Genomic DNA, 21,902 nt, shown 5'->3' with positions numbered 1-21,902 from the left:
AAACCAGAACACAGGTCCTCTGTTGCTGTCCCTCATTGATGTGACAGTGGATGATTTTTTTTCAGTCAAATAACTCTGGCTCTGCTGGAGGGTTTCCAGGAATTGATAAAGGGCAGGGATTATATCTGTCTTTGCTTCGGCACTGGTTTCAGTTCTGACTTATGCTCCATGTACACAATTTATTTGTCAAACTAGTGTCCTTTGACTCTCCAAAGCCTGAGTTTCGGAACTGCCCATTCCCAAGGGCCAGTGTCTATGAGGCAGTGCAGTGTGTGTTTGGCTCTTCTTACTCCATGTATGGAATAGACTAAGGCTGGTCTGTTGCAGAAGTTTGTTTCAGAGACCCACAGGTTGCTTTTGCTACAGATTTTCTCTTTCCTGTTGCTTCCATGCACATCGATTCAAGAGCAGCCTGGGTCTGGCAAGCCTGCCAGTATTATCCCCATTTTATAAGTTGACAAGCAGGAAAAAAGTCCACTGTTTGAAATAATTTGTTAAGTGCCTGCAGATAGCTGAAAATAAGCAGTGATGTGACATTCCACTGACATGCAGAAGATCAGAAGCAACCATTTAGACTGCTCCCTGACAGAGGCTGATAGCAGTGATGAGCAGTTATAAGTCATCTCTGAAATCACTCAGTCATCAGCTGACAGAAAACTGTTGCTTGTCAGTGTCCTTGGCAATCTCACCCCCAGATTGCTCCTTTCCCCTCACTAATGACAGTTGGTTTGGTTGATTTCCCATCCCTTTCGCCATCAGAGCTGACAGCCTCATCACTGCTCGAATCAGCCAGCTGGCTGTTAATGTGTCAGTGATGGAGAGTATGGAGGTGTGAGGGCACCAGCCTCCAGCTGCTTCCTAAAAATTCACAAGTGGCATTTATCAGGCCTGTGTCACTCTGTTAGCAGTACAACCCTGGCTCTGCAAACTGCTTCTACTTAGGCCATTTCTGTCAAATGCCAGGGAAAGTGAGTGGATGGTGCAGTAAAGACATACTGTCATTCCCTGTGCATTACAGTTCAACATCCTGCAGAAGTATTTTCTGATGAGGTATCCTTGTTTTCCTTTCAGCAAACCCCTGTGAGCTCCACTGTCGCCCAATAGATGGCCATTTTTCAGAGAAGATGCTTGATGCAGTCACTGATGGAACTCCTTGCTTTGAAGGAAGGCACAGCCGAGATATCTGTATTAATGGCATGTGTAAGGTATTGGGTATGTTTGCATGTTTCTTTCTCTATGATTTTATTTTATAAAGTTATGGGAAAGTGTTTAACAAAATTTTTGAGGATCAAGGCCAAGTACTGCAATTTATCACATTTTTAATGATAATGGAAACAAGCTTATAGAAACAGCTTTTGCAAGTAGACATAGGAGTTGTTTCCATCCTTTTTAATGAATCCGTTAGACTGAGTGCTAATTACTTTTGGTGCCTATTAACTTCTCTCTTCTCCCATTATTTTAAAACATCAATTTAAGAAAATCTGTTTGTTTCTGATGAGATATTTTTACAAAGGATTGTAGCTTTAGGGTTGTAATTGGTGTCACCACTCTGCTTTTTTATGAAAATTAAGTTTAACATATACACATTATGTAGCAGTTTTGAACTGACTTGTAATAGAATCAAACGTTTGCACTTGAGGGCAGTAAAAATTATTTTAGTTTACAAGAGTAATTCAGATAACGGTGTACAATAAGATAACGGGAAAACACAAAGTATATGGTTCAATAATGTTCTGCTTATTGAAAATAAGTATAAAGTGCTATGCATATTCTGCATGGTGATAGTAGGTTTTCAGGATGATGTGTGCATTTGTGCCATTTGAAGGTGTGTTCTGTAAGTGCTGTAACACCCACAGCCTTAACATTGGTTTTAGTGAATTTCCTATAAATAAAATGAGTATTTTACTTCTCGGAGATGTATTTACAAATACAGTTTATTTTTTCAAACTGGGGATTTTTATCTGGTACCCCCTTGAAGCCTGATAGCTTTTTTGCCTTTTATCATCTTTGGAAACAAAAGCAGGACTTGGTGTCTTACAGAAACTACATTAGCTTGCCATAGGGATCTTGGGATTGTATGTCTTAAGTCATTGAATCATATAAAAATTCAACTGGAAGGGACCTTAAGAAGTCATCTGTTTCATTCCTTTACAAAATCATGTTACTTTTTGACATTTTTCACATTCTTTTCTTAAAGACTTCTAATGATGGAAACTCCACATTTTTAATAGGTCATTGGTATAGCCTCTCTGAAGACTTTCTGTTTTAGCAGAATGCCAATGTGTCAGAGAGCAGCAATAAAAGATTTAAGTTTCCTTGCAGGACATGCATTTGTGAAAGGGAGTTACCAAGACCCTGCTCAAATTCACAGTGAAGAGATTCTGCTTGACCTTGCTGAGAGCCAGGATGGGCCTTTTAACTGTGATGGTAAAAGACCTGACTTGGCCTTGAGCAGGTCAAGCCGGATGGAAACACATCTTTAGCATATTGAAATGTTTAGTAAATGTTGCATACGATATCAGTGCTTTTGACCTTTACTTGGAAGAGGCAAAGAGCTGAACTCAGAAGGCTGTCGTTGTAATGTTACACTTCTGTTTTCTGATTTCCAGCCCAAATGTACTGGGATCACTAAGGTTAATTTTAGTTTCCATATACTTTCTGTAATGAACCTTACCTGTGACAGTCTACATTTATACCTATTTTAGAAACATCAAAACTTAATTAATCAGAAGTGATAAATAGGAGGTGAAGGGAAATATAATTCTAATTGCAATTTATAGATACTAGATATACTCTAACATTAATAGATCTGGGGACTCAAAGCCTTCCTGAAAAATTTCCTTCAAGATACTGGTGCCATCATAAATACAGTTTTGTCATCATTTCACATGTTGACTAGTGCTTCACATCTTCTGGCAAACAGGTTTCATTTCAGAATCACAGAGTGAACAGTATTATCATGCAACTGCTACAAAAGAGTCCAAATCATGAATAGGTAACCCAAATAGTTCATATTTCTGAAAGACAATGTGATTTTATCTGAAATTGGTACCTAACATAACACTTGAGGAGAAGCTTTCTCAAGTATTTCCATATAATTTATTAGTATTTTAGTCGAGCAAGTTAAACACTAACATATACATTACAGGTCACGATGAATACATCTGGAAATTGATTTAATTAATCTGGTACATCATTCTTGTACTCTGATAGCAATGTTTTGCTAATGATGTGAAAAAGTTCACAAAGTTAGAGCTGATGCCTATTAAAGCCCTGTTCATGTTTTCAGTACTTTATCTCACAAAAGCACTTCACATTTGTTCTGAGTACTAAAATAACACTTCATTTAGATCTGAAATGGAGCAAAAAATTAAAACATTGAGATTATGTATGTTAGATCCACTGTCCATATTGCTCACATGTTGTTGGTGTGCAGAGTAGCTAGTTTTTAACAACCAATTTCAGAGTTTTCCTGGTAGTTATGTCAAAACCAGATAGATAGACTCAGATTCAATCAAGAATTTAATCTCCTAAATTAAGCCAATTTCAGTCTGATTTTGCAGTTTGCCATGGTTTTATTCAGAGCAGTCAGAGAAATTGATCTTATCTTGATGGCTAAATGTGGATTGAGATGCCTGATTTTAGCTACCTGAGGTACACCGGATGCTTTCCTAGCCACCTTGGCAAAGCCATAATGTGCATCTTCAAACGGGAAGTAAGTACAGACACAAACACTGATTCACTTGGTCCTTGCAATGTGTCCAATATATGGCTCCTAATTTTCAGCAGTGCTGTCTATCCCTGAGTGCAGAAGGAAGCCCTACCAGTGAGGTGTTGTTGGAATGGTATTCCTTTAGAACTTGCCTTGTCAATGCAAAGGCAATCCACACTTGTTTACTCATTTGAGGGCCTGGCATATAAAAATAGCTGGGTCCTCTCTCAGCTTTGTCCTTACACAGAAGACTTGTTCCCTAAACACATACAATGCTGTTAAACCACTCAGTGCTAGAACCAGTGGCTGCAAAGGGGTATCTCAAAGCTACGTGCCTGCAGTTGCAACCATGTTTAGTTATTGGTGATGCTAATAAGTAGATGAGAGATGAAGTCCCCTTAATCCTTTTATTGCGTTTGCACCTAGCCTGGCCTTCCTTCAGGTACCTTCTTAGACAACCTCCTGTCATGATACCTGACTTATAAACAGCTTTGAGTGGAGGAGGTCAGCAAGATCTGTCAGTAATTTAATCTAAAATCATCAAGATATCCCATGACTAGTTTGCTATTTAACTGTATTCCTCTGCACTCATACATTGAGTGTCACTTTGAAACACATATCCTATCTTCCCATATTTTAAATTATACATCAGAAGTACACTCTAATTCTTACTAGAGCAGTCAATCACTCCCACAGTGTTCATAAGCAAAGATGCTGCCGCTAGACTATGTTTGTTGACCACTAATACACACTGAGGAGTTTAGTTAAATACAAGCCGTGGCATCATCTAAAAGTGAAGGCTTACATGGTGTATACACTGAGAGTGTGCAAACACTGAGAGTGGAGGAAGTGGCATCTCCGCTGTCTTCTAGCAAGCATTCATCTTCAAACAGAATTTTAATAGGCTTAAATGACTGTCAGTCATGCAAATCTGTGAGATGTTCTCTGTGCTAATTCACAGCTGTTATGTTGAGAGGCTAACATTGTATTGGAGAATTACATAGCTGTGTAGCATTAGGGAGGAAAATGGGTTTTTCTCTTGCTGAAAATCAGATTATACATCTCAGACTTTTTGTAGTAGCTTTACTACCTCTCACTATGATTCAGTCTCTTCCTCCCACTGCTACCCTGACAGGACATTGATTCAGACCCATCTAAACAAATTATAGGAGAAATAGGCACATCAGGACACAGTTCTCTCCATTCAAGGCAATGGCATGGCCAACATGACATGAACATGATTTCTTTATTTGCAGACCAGTGGGGGAGGCAAACGGAAGAAAGAGCTTAAAAGCACAATGTAGCATCCACATAACTGATATTCAGTCAGTACATGCAGTCAGTACCCTTCAGTGTCTTTTTGTATCTGCCCCCCACTGCCAATCTGACACAAAAGTTTTTTCCTCTGGAAGTGGCAAAAGGGTAATATCTCTGGCTGTTTTCCCATTAGTCACTAAGCAGCAGGAAGGAAATTGTTTCTTCTTCCTGTAATGCAGCCAGGAAATTCAGGTCGTTATTTCTGCCTCCGCACTGTGTCTGGGACCAGAAATAAAGCTAGTCTCAAGTGCATCAGAAAGGCTCTTGCTGAATGGGGCAACGGCAAAGGGCTGCATGGATGGATTCTAATTTGCACTGCACACGGTGGTTGCTGTGGCACAGCATGTTTCACAGGCAGAGGGTGCACAAGGACATATGTATGCAAAAGAACAGAGCTTAATTGCTGCTGCATTTTTTTATGTTTTATAATCTGCATTTAGTCTCCAGATCTATTTTTAACAGGCAATTTGGCAGAAATTTGAGGCACATTATTTAAGGCAGTTTTAAAAAATGTGGCTACTGTATACCTAGAAGGATGAGGAAAGCAAGAAAAAGGGAGGAGGAAGCATCTAGAAATTATTCTAATGGATGACAAAAATAATGTGATATTCACTGGAGCAGGAAAGTAAAACATGGCGTGGAAATTAAAGTTCATATAAATGTACTTTGAATGACTGCTGGAGCTGTTTATTCTGACACATGAGACTATACACTTTGTGATGGTCATTAATGGCCTTGTAAGATGGGGCCCTGGTGCTAGATAGGAAAGTCATTGCAACACCAGCAGCACCCCAGAGCTAGGGAATAAAATTAAGGCTTTTTTTACTGTGACACAGTAAATTGCCTGCTCTGCCACAGTTGTCTGCAGTGCCTCATCCTTGGGGATCCCTGCACCCTACCCTGCTGCATGTAATAGGTGAGACTGTGATGTCTGAACAGATACAAACTATGGGTCAAATATCAGAGGAAAAACAAAATACAAGCTTCTGTGGTTATAACTGGAGGGGACAGAGGGATTCCCTTCATGTTATAATGGTGTCACGTTTTGATGCCATGGATATGTTGCTAATGGAGATGTATGGCCAAGTGGGAAAGATCTGAGCTGATTCTGACTGAGGTGATACAGAGACACTGCCCATGCAGAGACACTAATTGGCACCCCAGAGGCAAGAAGGTGATGATACTGTGGTGCTGTCACTGTGCTCATTTGCTAATGTCAGTGCAGTAGTTCAGGACTAATTTGTGCAGGGTTTGGGGATTTTTACTCTACACAGTACTCACAGTGATGTTAATTTCAAAATGTCTGATTGACAGCCCGAAGTAGATAAACTACTTCTGAGTCCAACCACTCAAACAAGCATGAACAGTAAATAAAGATGATCAAAACCTTTTTGAGAACATGCATTTTTTACTGGAAAATAATCTCACAAAAATGATAAAATGGGAAGACAAGTCTTTTTTTTAAGAAGTTCAAAAGAGAAGCTGCAAAACACTCATTAATAATACTTTTTAATAGCAGAACGTGAAGTGCAAGGGTTCCATTTCCAGATTTTTCCCGACTTTCTGTTTAATAGTGAATATATACATAGAACAGAAAATAAACTTCAATTTTCAGGACTCCCCAGAGAGGCTGGTTACTTCTCAAGTCTAACAATAAACTTGATAACAATGACTTTACTAATTGTGTGTACATGATCTAGTAGTACAGAAAATACACTGAGGAATGTATCTTTTTAAGAGAAGCTACACACCTACATCTTTAAATTCTTAGGAAGTGTTAAATGCAAACTGCAGTGCATCTGTGGATAGCAGGTGAAGAGTCAGATCTGAGCTCCTGGCAAGATAAAGAAGCATCCTGCACTTAGTGCAGTGTCATCTGTGTACTTTAAATACTTCATTAAATCCATCCTTGGTCAAATAGGTACATGCTTGGGAGCAAAATTATAGTCACCTTCTTAACGTGTGCTTATTTCTGTAACATTCTGTACTGCTCATAAACATGATCTTTGGTGCCAAGATATGTGAAAGACATTACAAAATCTTCCCTTTTTTTGAAAGTAGTCTTTGCTGAAAGGAGATAGAAGCTGAGGCTGCTGCAGAACCTTTTGGCATGGCCATTGTTTTTCAGAGCAGGTATCAAAGGTGCTGGCTAAGTGTTGGCATTAAGTGATAGATCAGTCTTTTTTGAATCCTCTGTAAAAATGAAAGTGACACGGTTTAGCACCATTTGTAACTTGAGGCCTTTCCTTGCTTCCATTTTTGCAGCTTCTCTAGGTGTTCATTAAATCACTGGTGCATAGAGGAAAAGTTCAGGTGATTCTTGAGTTGAAAATGACAGGAAAAATATTGGAGAATGCAGGAGCCTTTATACCTAGATTACTCAGGATTTTCCTGTCAGAAGCTTACAGAAGATTACAGTAGCTGAAGTACTGAAAGTAAAATAAGATCAGAATCAAAAGAGGGGATATCCAGATTTTCATACATCAAAGGGGTGTCAGAGAAGTTGTCAGGTATCGCACCTGAAAGCTTATTTTGAGAAAAATTTGCTGAGAAGCACTTTACATACCACCAGACTTATGGCTATTCATCTGAATCACAGGCCTCCGAATATCTTAGATACTATTAACAACCATCAAGTGTTGGATGTTAGATTGTGTCCTACAACCTTGCTTATTTTTAGAGAGATGCAAAAACCACCCCAAAGCCAAATGAAGATTTTGCTGAAGTTTAAAGGCATTAGTGCACAGAATTTTTGGTTTGGGCAAGGAAGCTTTGTCCTGACTCAGTATGAATACATTTTTCTCTCATTTCCTCCCTGTAGCAAGCTTGAACTGGAAATTCAGTCTTTACCAGAACTTAATCTTGACCCATTCCCCCATGCTGGTAAGCTGCAAGAGCAGCTGTCATGGGTATACAACTTCATGCCTGCTGAAGAGTTTCTTTTACCAGGGGGTTTGACTGCAGCAGACGTTCTGCACTGTCTGATGGCCACAAAAAGCTGACACAGAGATTTCAGTTCTGTTACTGCATTGTACTCCAGGGAATCCATGGATGTGTCTACAACGTAAGAGAGCAGACACAAATCCTAGATGTATTGGCCAATCTTAGATATTGAGGCCATCTGGGTGGCATGTTTCCATCTCAAGTAACTGGTTACAACTGTATGTTTCATGACTTGTGGTTTTTTGCTTGTTTGTTTGTTTTTCACCTTCATATAATACACATAAGTTTGACCTACATATAACAATCTCTACTATTAGTTTGTTTATATATGATGTATACTCTTCCACAAATTTGATTCTCCCCCATCTCAGAAGAGCAGAGTACACTTGAAGGCAGCAATACATGAAGTCTGAGTATTTAATTGTGGAGGCCACATTTATTCTGAAACTGTTTTTCCTTCTAGACTGTTGGCTGTGATTATGAGATAAATTCCAATGCAACTGAAGACCAGTGTGGAGTTTGCCTAGGAGATGGCTCTGCTTGTCGTACAGTGAAGATGATGTTTAATCAAAGTGAAGGATTTGGTAAAATGGGTTCCTCTTTTAAACTCTTCAGTTGGTGAAGTAATTTTTCTACATGAAAAGGATTAAGTGCTTCTCATTGCAAACTGAGTGATCAATCTGTGTAGGAAATTGTAAATAGACATTGAATCATGCTTTTGCTAGAAAAGATCTGTGATCTGTGCTTTTTAAGCTCACTTTTTCTAATAAAAATTATGTCAGAGACCGACAGGCCCTATGCAAGTACACAGATAATAATAAAACCCAAAATAACAAGTGCATTTACAAAATGAATGTAATTTACCACTTTGGAAAATCTGGACCAAATCTTTGGACAGTGTAAAACACCATGAAAATGCTGGAGTGGTTTTGGGATTAATTTAGAAGTGTCATAAATCTGATACCATTGGCTCTGGTGATCATGTGCCATCTCTTCCCCATGCAGAACTTTGCACTTCTGGATGCTCTAAGTTTTCTGTGAGATGCCTCTGGCTTGAAAGGGGAGAAGAGTAACTTCATACAGGGTTAAAGTGGTCTGAATCAGCAACTGGAGGACTGAGCCTTTCTTTACTGATGGCAGTGAGAAAATCAGGCTTTAAGTTGCCTTGTGTGGGATGAATGGGAGCCAGAGAGTCTAGAAGACGGAATAGGAGACTTAAAACTAAATGAGAACCATGGTGGTCAGATGGAGATGGAAGAGGCAGCCAGGACGAATAGCTTTGAAAGAGAAACCAGGACAACAGGGAGACAGGTGAAAAGAGAGGGCACTGGAGCGTGTGCTTAGAGCGAGGTCTGTGACTGAAGAAAGAGGCTGGTGCAGAAATTAGACACCTCAAGAGCAGTAATTGGTACCATGCTAGTGAGGAGGGAGAAACTGTGGTGGAGGTGTGCCTTTGGCTGGCTTTTGGGTTTGTGTGGTTTTTTTCATAAAATAATTCTGATTGGCACAAATATGATTTGTACTAACAATTTAAAGCTGGTTTGATGAGATTTCCCAAAGTCTGGGGGGAAAGCACCTTTAATATTTCAGGTTTTTTCTGTACGGTGTGCTTGGATTTGCTTTCCTCCACTCCGTATCCCACAGGTGAACTGTGAAGGTGCCTACAACCATGCATCAGTGTAGGTTGTATATGTGTGTGACATTTACAAAGGAAAATCTAGAGAACCCTCTCTTCCAATATTACAGTAATCCTCCAGCCTTTTGCTTCTGCTACTCTAAAATTCGTTCTGCCTTTGACTGTGTGTGGATTTTCCAAGTCTGCAGATGATGCGGTTTGTTTTCAGATAACAGTTTTACTAAAAAGATCCAGTACTGTAATACATGGGAGGATAAGTGCCTCTCATTTTATTTAAATTCTTTTTGTGTTTTATCTTCACTTAGTTTTCCTTTCCCCAAGATTCAGTAAGCCTCACTAACAGATACTGCTGAGAGATACTGAGTGTTAAGCACAATTATTTCATAGCTTTCTTTAGATTCAGTAAAAAGTTGATTGTTTCTGCAGATTCTTTCCCTTCTACAGACGTTAACCCCACTGCAGAAAAAATAAGGAAAAGTGTCAGGAAAGGTAGAGATTGGTGGGCTCTTCAGCTTTAAAGACAATATATGGATCTAGCTGATATTCACAGGTGTTAGAATAGGAAAATGGTTTTGTTCATAGTATCTGACTTCATTTTGTCTCTGACAGATACTGTGGTGTTCTGTCTTGCAGTACAGGTTTATGGCAGAGTGGCTACCAAACAAGTTATGTAAACATAAATGCTTCAGGCTCATAAATTCAGTTTAGATAACAAAACCGGACCAAAGCATACTGCCAGTCACTGGCAAGAAATATCTGAAGTTTTCTATGTTTAGTGGCACAGAGAAATAGAAAATCAAAGGAATACATTTTAATTTAAAGCTTTACTCAGAACCTGAGTCCAGCAGTACGTTTCTTGGATCTAGCGTTGCAGCGGTGAATGTTCTGTCTGAAAGTTGACAAAGTTGCCAGGTCAGACTAATGAAATGCTAGAAAAGAGTTTTAATAATTCAACCTTTCACTGCAGGGCAGGGTGATCAGCTTTACCTAAACTCTTACTGCCTCATGTTCAGATAGAGAAGTTTTAAAATTTGTATTATTACTTGGATTTTCTTTAAAATTCTTTGTCTTTCCTGTGGATGCAAGATGGGAATAGTGGTCCATGGGCTCCCAACACAGCCACAGGAATGGCAGCATCATCTGTGTAATGGATTCCATTACAGTTTCATGATAGGAAACAAATCAAAGGTCTGATGTGCACAAATGGTCTCAGCTGTTGACACTAATATTAGCAAGTACCTGGTCTGCACCTTGCTTTCAGAAGGTTTGCTTGAAAATCATTTACATTGTTTCAGCAGAACTCTAATGGCAGCAAGGTTGCAACCTGAGCAGGGCATTGAAAAGCAAGATTTTTGCCTGGGCAAAGAAGGCATAAGCTCTCCTGTTGTAGGTAGAAGTCTGTTTTTATTTTGAGGTAGAATACTTGAAAGTCAGAATCCCTGTTCGCATTTGTGTTGTTGTGATGACTGCAAAGGAGCGTTACTGTGTACAGCAGAATGTTTGCAAGGTGTGCAAACTCTGTTGGAAGGAGAATAAATTGTGCTACTGGATGAGGAGAAGCATTGGGGTAGGAGAAACACTGAGGCACAAAGGACAGGGGTTTAGGGGTTTGTGGCAAGTGCAGGGAATGTGGAAAAAATGGGTAATAAAAAGGGGGAATAAGGTTGCGGGGACCAGACAAAGGGATCTGCCTGGGAAGGAGTAGTAGCTAGGCAACAAACAGTGGTCAGAAGGACAGGTAATTGTCCTGTCTTTACCCTTTTGTGTGTGTAGGGGGAAATTAATTTTCCAGCTTTCAGTAGCAAGGGGACAATTCATTTAAATTTGTGAAAATTAGGGAATGAGGGATTGTACAAAAGGGGTGGAAGTGTCTTACTCTGCCAGTCGGAAGACAAGATTAGATGCATGTCACTCCTGTGAAGGGCAAAGTGATGGGCAAACAAGGAAACTGTTGCTGTGCTTGCCCTAACCTGGAGGGTTATCCTGGTCCTGCTATCTCATGACCAACTTGGCTGGGACTGAATTGACATGTGCCATGATCTCCCTGCAACCCCTGTTTCCTTTTCATGCAACTAAAGTGCAGACAGAGGTCCGGTAGGTGCCTGAACCTATCCCCGCGATGGAGTCTGGACGTAGCCATGATGCAAATACTGATCTGAGGGACTGGAAGGTCTCCTGGATCCTCACAAGACTGTCTCTAGACCGCAAGTTTTTTTCTATTTACTGTCACACACTGCAGCGCTCCCTCTATTCCATGGGAAGGCTCCATGCAACCATACCTTGACTTGCAAACCCGATATGCCACCAGGAGCCTGTGCTGTTTTCAACATAATATTCTTGTGGTAGTGTGTAGAGCCCGGCTTAGATGAAAATCATGCCTCAGGAGTGTGTATTTTTAAGGAGAGAAGCTTGCAGATACAACAAACTGGAGAGCAGGATGGGAGCTATTGTGATAAGGAGAACTAGCCAGGTCTGATTATCATCTGATCTGCAATACTTTGCTGATCACCTGAGTGAAATTACTCCTTTCTCACAGGAGTGGGAAAAGAGAAACAAGCTCTTTGGTCCTGGTAGAGCTGTCCCTACAACAAAGATTGCATGAATTTATTCATGTACGCTTGTCCGTGTTAGGAGCATATATATTTAATTTTAATTAAAAGGGGAAAGATTAATAGCATCTGAGAGTTGCCATTTCACATGTGTGTGGTAGCACCCACAATATGGATGCTCCAGGATTTAATGAGCACAGCATGTAGGTTAGCTGACATTTTGACTGTTATTGAATCTCACTTTTCTAGATCCTTATCAGATGAAACTGTATAACCAGGAACAATTACATAAACACCATCCACATAATTTTTAAACAAAAATTTATTATATTGAGTGACAAACTTGAAAGCTTGCTGCTGATTAGCTTTGCTTCAAAAGCAGATAACATTCATTGGGAATTAGTGTGAGGTTCTGGGAAAACAGGAGGTAATTTAGCTAGTCAAAAAAGAGAGGGACAGGGAGAAGGGAGTATAATACATTGACCAAATGGTAACATCTGTCACCAGACAGTTGCAGTACATTTAAAATCAGGGTTACAAGCAACAGCAGGTAATTCAGACAAAAGTAATTATACAGAAACTTAAGAGAGTTCAGATTTTTATGTTAGAACAGAAATAAAATTATATTTTATTGTTTTCATACTTTGTGCTTTGAACAAATGCTATTCTGATTACATCAAAAAAAAACCCAAAACCCTACTGGAAAAGGACACCAGTGTTGCGAAGCCAAGCTGTCAGGATGTGACACAATTAAGATTTTCCATGCTGTGTTAATTTGGCCCACTTGTGACTATGCCTTCTAATCAAGTTTTTAGTTACATGACCACACACTGTGTTCATAACACATTTCCTCTGCACTGAATGAACAGAACATTTGGGAGAATCATCAGACCTTGGTTACTTGTAATAGACCTAGACTGCTGGTTTCTTATAATAGAAGTTACTCAGTAATCGTCAAGATTTCGTTATTCCCTTCACTTATGAAAGACTGAAAAGTTTGAATTTCCACAGTCAATCTGGGAAATTTGCAAAAGGTGACATCCAGAAAACTCTCACTTGAATGTTAATCACTGAAAAAAACCCCATGTATAATTATATATTATTAATGTAATTAGGAAGGGCCTGAAGTAGGCAGATCCTTTTTTGTACCATAAGCAACATATGACATTAGAACTAATACTTATCACCCCACAAAAGAGCTGCAAAGGAAATTCAGATGTTAAAGACTTTTGAGGCGCTTCTTTATGACAGCAGGTTGTTGTATAGCATGTAAGTACTTCTGGTAGGTGGAGACTGTTGATATTGAAGATCACTTAGTATGCCCAGTGTGGTTTATCTCACCTATGTGAGTGAGCAATCAAAGGTGATAGGCTTATTTCTCAAGAAAGGTGAATGGGATGTGAGTCTCAGAATTTAATTCATGACCTTGGCAGTGTGTGATAAGCACTGGGGAACCACATATCTTTCAATCTTGAAGTAAACCAGCACAAGCTGCAGCTCACACTCCCAAGGCACCTGCTTGTAGACCTATCATTCATCCAATTTCTAAAGTTCAGCCAGAGCAATAGGAAGAAAGCTATCAGAGTCTGTGTTCAGATTTCTTTTTTCACAGTTCAGTAGCAATAGCAATATCAGTTCCCTGTAAGGTGAGAAGCACGGAGCCTGATGTCATGTATTGCCTGTGGTGCAAACAAAATTCTGTAATAGTTGCTCTGGGTTCATTCTTAACACATATACCAAAAATATCTTTTTACAGATAACTTTATACATTAAGAGATGTTGAACTTCCTGTGAACCATGGCACTTCCTTATGAAAATCAGTAGTTTATAAAATTGTGTTTAACTGATCATAGTAATTTGAGGCATTTGAATAACATACAGTTTTTTGTAGCAAGGCTATCTATGGGAACCAGTCATGGAGAAATTAAATGATTTAAGAGAATGTACATGGAACTATGTACATACCCATACATCGGTAAGAGATGAAAACATTGCTTGCAAATTGAAAAGACCTTTCTCACAACAGACTATTAACTTGATAGGACTCCCTGGCATTTCTCCAGATTACTCACATTGCAGTATGCCAGAGCCCTTGGGTATGGCTGTGGAGATGTTGATGCTTATCTGTGGAGTAGATTTCCTCTGATGCAGCTCAGAAAATCATTTAACTCCATATCCCTTCTAAATGCCACTGTCATTGCCTAAACACAATGTGTATTCATATTCCCCAACTGATACTGAAAATCCTGGCTTGAAAAGTCACGGTATTAACTAACTGAAATACAAGCTCCGTGATAGCATATTTCTATATATTTTTCAGGCAAAGCTGATATTTTAATAATCTTATACATAAGTAAAATGCAGTGGCATTTTTGTTGTTCACCTCCATGAAACTTTCTTGTCTCTTAGGATACGTTGATATTGGGCTAATTCCAAAAGGTGCGAGGGGAATCAAAGTCATGGAAGTTGCGGAAGCAGGAAATTTCCTTGCTGTGCGAAGCAAAGACCCAGAAAAATATTACCTGAATGGAGGCTTTATCATCCAGTGGAATGGTGAATACAAAGTGGCAGGCACGATATTTCAGTATGACAGAACAGGGGATCTAGAAAATCTGACTGCTCCAGGACCCACCAATGAATCAATATGGATTCAGGTAAGCAGGAGGTCATTAGCAGAACCTGCTGAGTTTGGACGGCAGCAGAATGTGCTGGGGCTCTGAAACCAAGGCTGGAAAAATACGTAGGTTTGTATATAAACCACTCTATTTGCATGTTGTTTTGCAAAAATCAGTTGAGTTACTTTGGAGAGAAATAAACACCTTGCTTGAGAGGGTTTCTCATCCTGACTGAAGATAGATGTCCAGTATCATAGTCTGATGATTGTTAAAGACCGGTATAACCTAGTGCTGCCACTAGGATAGGGATCCTGCCACCTATAGTTGGTCAGTCCATTGTCCAAACATCATCATCTCCTGTGCCAGCTTAGACCAACACATGTCTGTGATGTGAACCAGACCCTGATGAAAAATAACTTTATCACAAAAAGGGAGCTGATGTCAGTCTGTGAACAGTGAGAGCTAGGGAGGGCTGACAGCAATGACAGCTTAAACTGAGCAAGAAAACACAGCATTGGATAAATGAGTTTATGGTAAGTGAAATGGGTCCATTTAGCATCCACTAAGGTTGCTCCCTTTTGTTTCTTTTATGTTGGTTTATAGATTCTGACTTAAACCTAACCAGCTTCTGTTAATTCTGCAAAAATAGTTTTAAATTGCCCCTTTGTTCTCTGAATATATCTTTTCTGTCTTGTTTGCCTGTGTATCCACCATAGAGTTAAAAGAAGTATTAGGCATGTGATGAGAGCCAGTTTCACACTTTGAATGTCTGGTGAGAAGGCACATCTAATGGCTGCTCAGTCTTCGCTGTCAGCAACAAGGTCAAGGAAGCAATTAGGAGGAAGAGTAGAAGTTCATTGCTGAAGTCTTTTATTCCTTGATGATGTTTTTCTTGCCTCCCTTTGATAAGCCAAATGGGAAATTTCTTGAGTGGCTCTTCTCAATTGGAATTTTCCTTCTTAATCCAGAAACACTGAAAAATAATGTTAAAGCAGTGTCTGAATAAAGTCTGTAATTTTCTGACCTACCAGTTGTTTTGTAACAGTCATTTTAGAAGGTTAGGGAAATTATAATTTATAATGGTGATAGGGAATAGCTATTAATCAGCAGCACATTTGGCAGTGCCTTGGATGGACTTTGCATTATCTTTTCTTACAATCAATAGGATACTAATTATGCTGACCCATTTACTCCCACCTGTGCTTGCAAAAGTGCATGTCAAGCAACTGTGTCTTAGGAAGATACATATATGTCACTGTCAGCACACAAATGGAAGTTTTGCTAGTCTGCTTTTCTGATCTGGTAGTAGGCTCCAAAATGGGCTAGCTTTAAAGCTTGCTGATTCTTCTGTTTTCAATCTCTGAAAGCTTTGGGCCAGTAGATTATTAAAATAGTAAGTAATTAAATAAAATTCACTCTTTTCCCAGTTACTTTTTCAAGAAACTAACCCTGGAATCAAGTATGAATATACTGTACGTAAAGAAGAAAGTAACGAGAATGAGATTGGAGAGCCAGAGTATTTTTGGCAGTATGGAGACTGGACAGCTTGCAGTGTTACATGTGGAAGAGGTAATTTCTCACTTCCCTTTTCTGTTACTTTTTGTCTGCATTACTGGCAAATCTCATCTTTAAATTACACAGACAGTGTCCTTACCTCTTGTAAGGTTCTTTAATCTGCATTTGGTGGGAAATCAGAATACATGATTACAAAAATATATTTTGGCATTAAATTAAAATATTATTAAATCATTTAAGGCAAATAGGTTTCTGTAACACCTGCCCTGAAATTCTCAGCCTCTGTGAACCAAAATGAAAAACTACAGTTTTCTTTCCCCAGAATTTGTTGTCAATACTGTTCACAATAACCCTACTTCCCAGCAATATTAATTTATGACCTACTCTTGTATCTCTACTGAGTCTTTCCAATATGCTAACTACAAAAAATATTGTTCATTTCTGTCCTGCCTTGATAAGCAACAATTCTTTTTATGCATTTCTCAATAATTAGTTTATTTAAACCAGTCTTGAGAACTTCTGTGTCTTTGCCACGGTCAGTATAGTGGCTTGGGAACAGCTGCAGTTGTGTTTGAGTTCTGTGCAGCATGTTAAACCAGACAAGCAGAGTGACGACTATGAAGTAGGATCTAGCAACAGGTCTAAAAGTTCACCTTTGGTAACACAGAAAATGCTAGCAAGAAAATTTTCTTTAAAGTAGTTAAAAGAATAATGAGATGAAATTAATGTTTGCAGTAAAGTAACAATAACGATAAAGAGATTTAAGGTTTCTTTACAAAAGTAAAGGGTTTTATACATCCTTTGTGGGAATAATTTTTAAAAGATGAGAAAAATGTGTGTGAAAGGAAGTCTGCACTTGGGGAGAAGAGATTGCAGCCTTCCATCTGAATTAGTTCCTGAGTTCCACTGGACAAAAGAGTCCTGAAGATAGGATGGGAACCTTGTTCTTTGACCACCTGTGTGAAAACTGTACAGAACAGCCACTGAACACCCAACATGAAGTAAGCTTTTTCTTTTTCTAATGCTAGGGTATTGTTGGTGAGTTTTGATAATTACTGCTTTCTTTACTTTCCACAAGGAAAGAAAAGGACAAACAAATGTAACAAATCCAGTTGGGAGTCTAGAAGCAGTGATGATTACTGGAGTAACAACTTTTTAATCTTTCCTGTCAGGGAAGACACTAAAGTAATGTATTTTCAGTGGTTTGAACAAATATCATTGTATGGCCTTAATTTTAGAAGATTAAAAGAAGAATTTTAGAAGAGTAGTGTAAATTATCCCATCCCAATAACATTTCTATGTTGCAAAAAAATATTTTGATATATATAATGGACATATTATAGAGATGTTTATACATCCATATATATTTATATGTTTGTACAAATATTTGTGTGGTTTATTTTTTGTTGTTTTGTTTTGTTTTTTCAGAAATGCCTTTCAGCACAAAACACCATGTGCTTTCTGGTTAGCAGAGAAAAAAAACCAAAACCCATTGTCTTTAAATAGCTACCCAAAACAAGTATTTTATTTAATTACATGCTGTATGTTTTAGTTTTGATACCTAGTTGTGAATAATGTTTAATGTAATAATTGGCATGATAACAAAAAGAGGAAGGGGAAAAAGTGTTACTCATCTATATATTATGTTGGGGTTTTTTTACATCAGATGCACTTTTCCCAGAACTTTTTCCCACTAAGTAAATTATAACCCTGTGTACTACCTTCTGGCTAAAGAAATGTGTGACTTGGCTTTGATTTCTAACCACCACATGGATTACTTAAATGAAGGGCTGCAGGATATAGGGATTTTTTCAGTTTTTATTTAATAAGTGGCTTCCCCTGTTTACTGCCTTTGGGCTCTTAATAAATGTTTCTTGACCTCATTGGCTTTCTCTTTACATAAGTAGAAATTATATGTTTCAGGCAAGATTGTGGACTTACTGGCATGAGTCTGCAGGGGAACCTGCAGAAAAGGAAAGGTTTCTCTTCCCTCTTAGATACATATATTTATAAAAGTAATTGAACAGGTCTGAAGGAGGATGTAATCTGCTAATATACGATGCAAACAAGGTATTGCACAGAAAAAAAGGGAAACCCTGGCACAAACTTTCAGTGCATCACTTGAACCAGGGGAGCTCTGATATTGCAGTCTGTCTGCTGTTTTCTGCAGGTACCCAGTGCTTAATCAGGTTGTGCTATGGGCTGTCTGAATGTGGACCAGCTGTGCTATTGTCACATTAGCTTGGCACTGAATCTGAGCTATCTGGCCTTCGTAAGCACCACACTGGTGCAGTAATACAGACAGTTTATGCCCAGATGATCAGAGCACAAACACATCAGCAAAAATACCTGGAGCTTTGCTTCATAAAAGAAAGGGCCTAGCAGCAGGGAAGGTGTATTTGGAAAATGTTAGCTTTCCACCATTATGGAAATTTGGAAACTCTAAAGTCTTGCACATTTAGCAGGGAATGTGGTTATGGTAGTGGTTGTTGACCTAGAACAAAAACGGTCTCACATGGTTACTTGTTATTATGGTTTGATCCCCGCCCAAGTTCAGCTCAGGCAGAATAAAGGCAGAACTGATGTTCCCTGGATTAAGCAACACCCTTCTCTGACTTCCACAGAACTTTCTTATGGCTTTGAATTATGACCTTCATTTTATCTGAACATACACCGTGGTTAGATCCAGAATTTATTGCCATTGGCAGTAACAGACCTGTTGTGCCAAATCTCAGGCATTTGAAGAGTTTTGAAAGGTTTGTAAGATAAAGTACACTGAAGTAGTCAAGACCATCCTCTGCTAATGGTATGGTGCATGACAAGTCTTACTGAAGACAAGCCTGCAGTGGGGGTCAAGAAGATAAATTACATTTACTTAGACTAAAGGTAGTGGTAAAATAACCAAGGAATTTTGCAGTTATCTCTTGGTAAATAATAAACCAGTAGTTTTTCAGGATAAAAAGGAGGACCAAGAAAGGTGAGCTATTGAACTAACTTTGACATCCACAACCAGTGGAAGAAATTGATCCTTACCTAGCTAGAATTTTGCTCTGTGCAAAGCTGGACCTGCCTAAAGATTTGACATAGGGCTGCCCATCACAACTGGTCAATATGGTAGCAGTAAATCCAAGGGCACTTTGGCCTTTTGTTGCCACAGAGATCAGGACAATGCAAACAAATGCTTTCAGGATCCAAGAGAGTGAAGCTGAGTTAGGAAGTGACAAATGGCTCTACAGGCATGGAAAAGGGCTCTTGCAGGAAAGTCTCATCTGTCCTAAGAGAAAAAAATAAGCTTTTAGCCCTATGATACATCTTCTATCCAAGTGAAATGTACCTGGAAAAAGTCCCAGTAACGAATAATGACTTTGTAGATTTAAGCTGTCCCTTCTCAGAATTAACACAGGCCAGATCCCTAGAGATATTTTCCAAAAGATTCTTGGCCTCAAGACAGCACCACACCATGCCCTGACACATACCATTCCTCAGCTCCGTTGCAACTGAGAAAGAGAATATGCAAATGTGCTCATGTTTTCCTTCATTTCCTCTATGCACCCCTGTCTTTTATAGTCTCCCAAAGTGGGTCTGGCCAGTTTGCAATAACACCATTTAACAGGGGAAAAATATTGTCTGAAGAATCAATGTTTTCTGTAGCAAACATACCTAATACTGCATGCAGGGGAAAGGAGAACACATTGCAATACATGACATCTGTTTATAGTGTAGAAAATAATTCAGTAATTACATTCAATCCATTTCATGTCAAACAAATGCTGAAGGGGATAATTTACAGTAAAAACCATAGGCCTTGCTCTGTCCTTGCAGCAGGACAGTGTGATGCCCTGCCTGCCAGTTGCTTTATGCAGAAAGGAATTGCTTTGCAGTCAGAATGTGTGAACACTGGACAGTGTCCTGCAAACTGCTGCACCCTCTGGCCAAGAGCCTGTCCCTCCAGGGCCTACTGTTAAGACAGCATGTAAAGCCCTTAAGCTTTTTTATATGAAGATTAATTTAAATGCCTCACTGAGTTTTTTTCTAAACCACCTACCCATTATTCTTTAATTAAATAATGGTCAATTAGAAATTACAAGTATAAATCCGTCATCCTTATCTAAAGGCTTTAATCATGATTCTTAGAACTAGCTTTGAGTGGTATTGAAAGTTAACAAGAAGCAAAGTGCAGCATAGCCACCACTAAGGGAGACTATTAGGAAACTTCAACAATTTACTTCTCCATAGATAACATCAGTAATTGGCAAATTTTCAAAGCTTTGCCAAAGGACTTAAATATAAGATTTGTTTGGGGGTTAATTGTTATGTGTCCTCTAAATTCTTCACAATTGTTACCAGCAGTACTTTGCTAAATTAACTCCAGGTGTTTCTGAACTGAAATGTAGGACTAAATTTGTAGCACTGATTTTAATAAAAAACGGTCACTGTGTTTTCCTTCACTATTATGGATCTAAGTTTTATAACACCAAGAATGTAAAAGTTGGCTCTTACATTGCATGCATAACTTGTGCATGCACTGAATAGAATTTGTTCATTCAAATACCAAAGTTATCTCCTTGCAGAGTATCTGATTTGATGCACAATTGTGACAATTACATGATCAAATTAGTTTTACAATCAAATATGCTCTTTTGCCTACACATTTTGTATGTTTGCTTCCAGTCCTTCATTTCTGTTGTTCTCAGCCTTAATTTTGCCCATACTGAGAGCTATGCAGCCAATCAATTTCTGATCTCTATTTCAAAAACCTTCCACACCCAAATGATTTTAAGCTGGCACCTTTTTTTGAAAACTAAGTGAGAAATCGGGATCTGAGTGGGTCAACCTCACATCTAAAAAGTCCTGCGTTAGGGTTGAAGTGTCACAGAGAGGTAGAAGCAATCTCTGAGCAGATTTAGTGAAATCCAGAACTTTCTTGGATCAGATTATTGTCATTCTTGGTTTCTCTTTTTTTTTTTTTCCAGAAATATCTGTAGGGTTTTTTTCACAGAGCTGAGATAGTACACTTCTGTGTAAAGAAACATGGGTGTGGGAAGGACTGTGATGCAATGAGTATTGAGGTGAGCAGAAAAGGAATGGGCTGTTCCCACTCCAGGGGAAAAATCCGATTTTTGGAGTGAGATTATGACCACAGAGACAGTGTCCTGGTGAATACAGCCAGCATCTTTGTGCATGCAGAACAGTTGCTGGCATGGACTAGGTAGCACTGAGGTCAGAGAGAAGTAGAAGAAGTAAAGGGAGGAAAAGACCTACCCTCTCAGACCCATATAGAAATCATGCTTAGGTTTCCAATTTTACTGAGTTTAAAGTATATTTAAAATTTTTAATCTGTGATTTAAGTAGGATATTACATATTTAAGTTATGTAACTGTGTACATGTTTGGTAGGGCAGTGTCAGTGTGAGGTGACTAGTTTTTTACTTTTGCAGTGTTTTCTAGTTCAACTTGCTCAAACTGAAAAAAGCCAATTGTTTCATTATGTCACTATATGTATACCTACATACATATGTGTGTCAGTATATGCATGTAGGATTCCTTCCAACTTTGGAGCTGAACTATACACAGTCATGATGAAAAAGCTGTGCATTTATGGATTCTTTAAATATA

At 38.8% G+C, this 21,902-nt stretch overlaps 1 protein-coding gene across 2 annotated transcripts in view; it reads left to right on the top strand.

Annotated features, from left to right (window-relative positions):
- ADAMTS12 (ADAM metallopeptidase with thrombospondin type 1 motif 12) overlaps window positions 1–21,902 on the top strand; it is a 181,975-nt gene that overhangs the window by 126,116 nt on the left and 33,957 nt on the right. For both annotated transcript variants that reach the window (XM_042804887.1, XM_042804888.1), the window contains 4 exons: window positions 1,072–1,205; window positions 8,436–8,556; window positions 14,567–14,811; window positions 16,200–16,341. In XM_042804887.1, the coding sequence (XP_042660821.1) occupies window positions 1,072–1,205; window positions 8,436–8,556; window positions 14,567–14,811; window positions 16,200–16,341 (642 nt within the window). The remainder of the gene's footprint in view (window positions 1–1,071; window positions 1,206–8,435; window positions 8,557–14,566; window positions 14,812–16,199; window positions 16,342–21,902) is intronic.

The sequence above is a fragment of the Tyto alba genome, unplaced genomic scaffold (assembly GCF_018691265.1).
Source record: "Tyto alba isolate M040663 unplaced genomic scaffold, T.alba_DEE_v4.0 Super-Scaffold_42, whole genome shotgun sequence".
NCBI classification, from domain to species: domain Eukaryota; kingdom Metazoa; phylum Chordata; class Aves; order Strigiformes; family Tytonidae; genus Tyto; species Tyto alba.
This window is presented reverse-complemented; position numbering and strand designations above follow the sequence as displayed.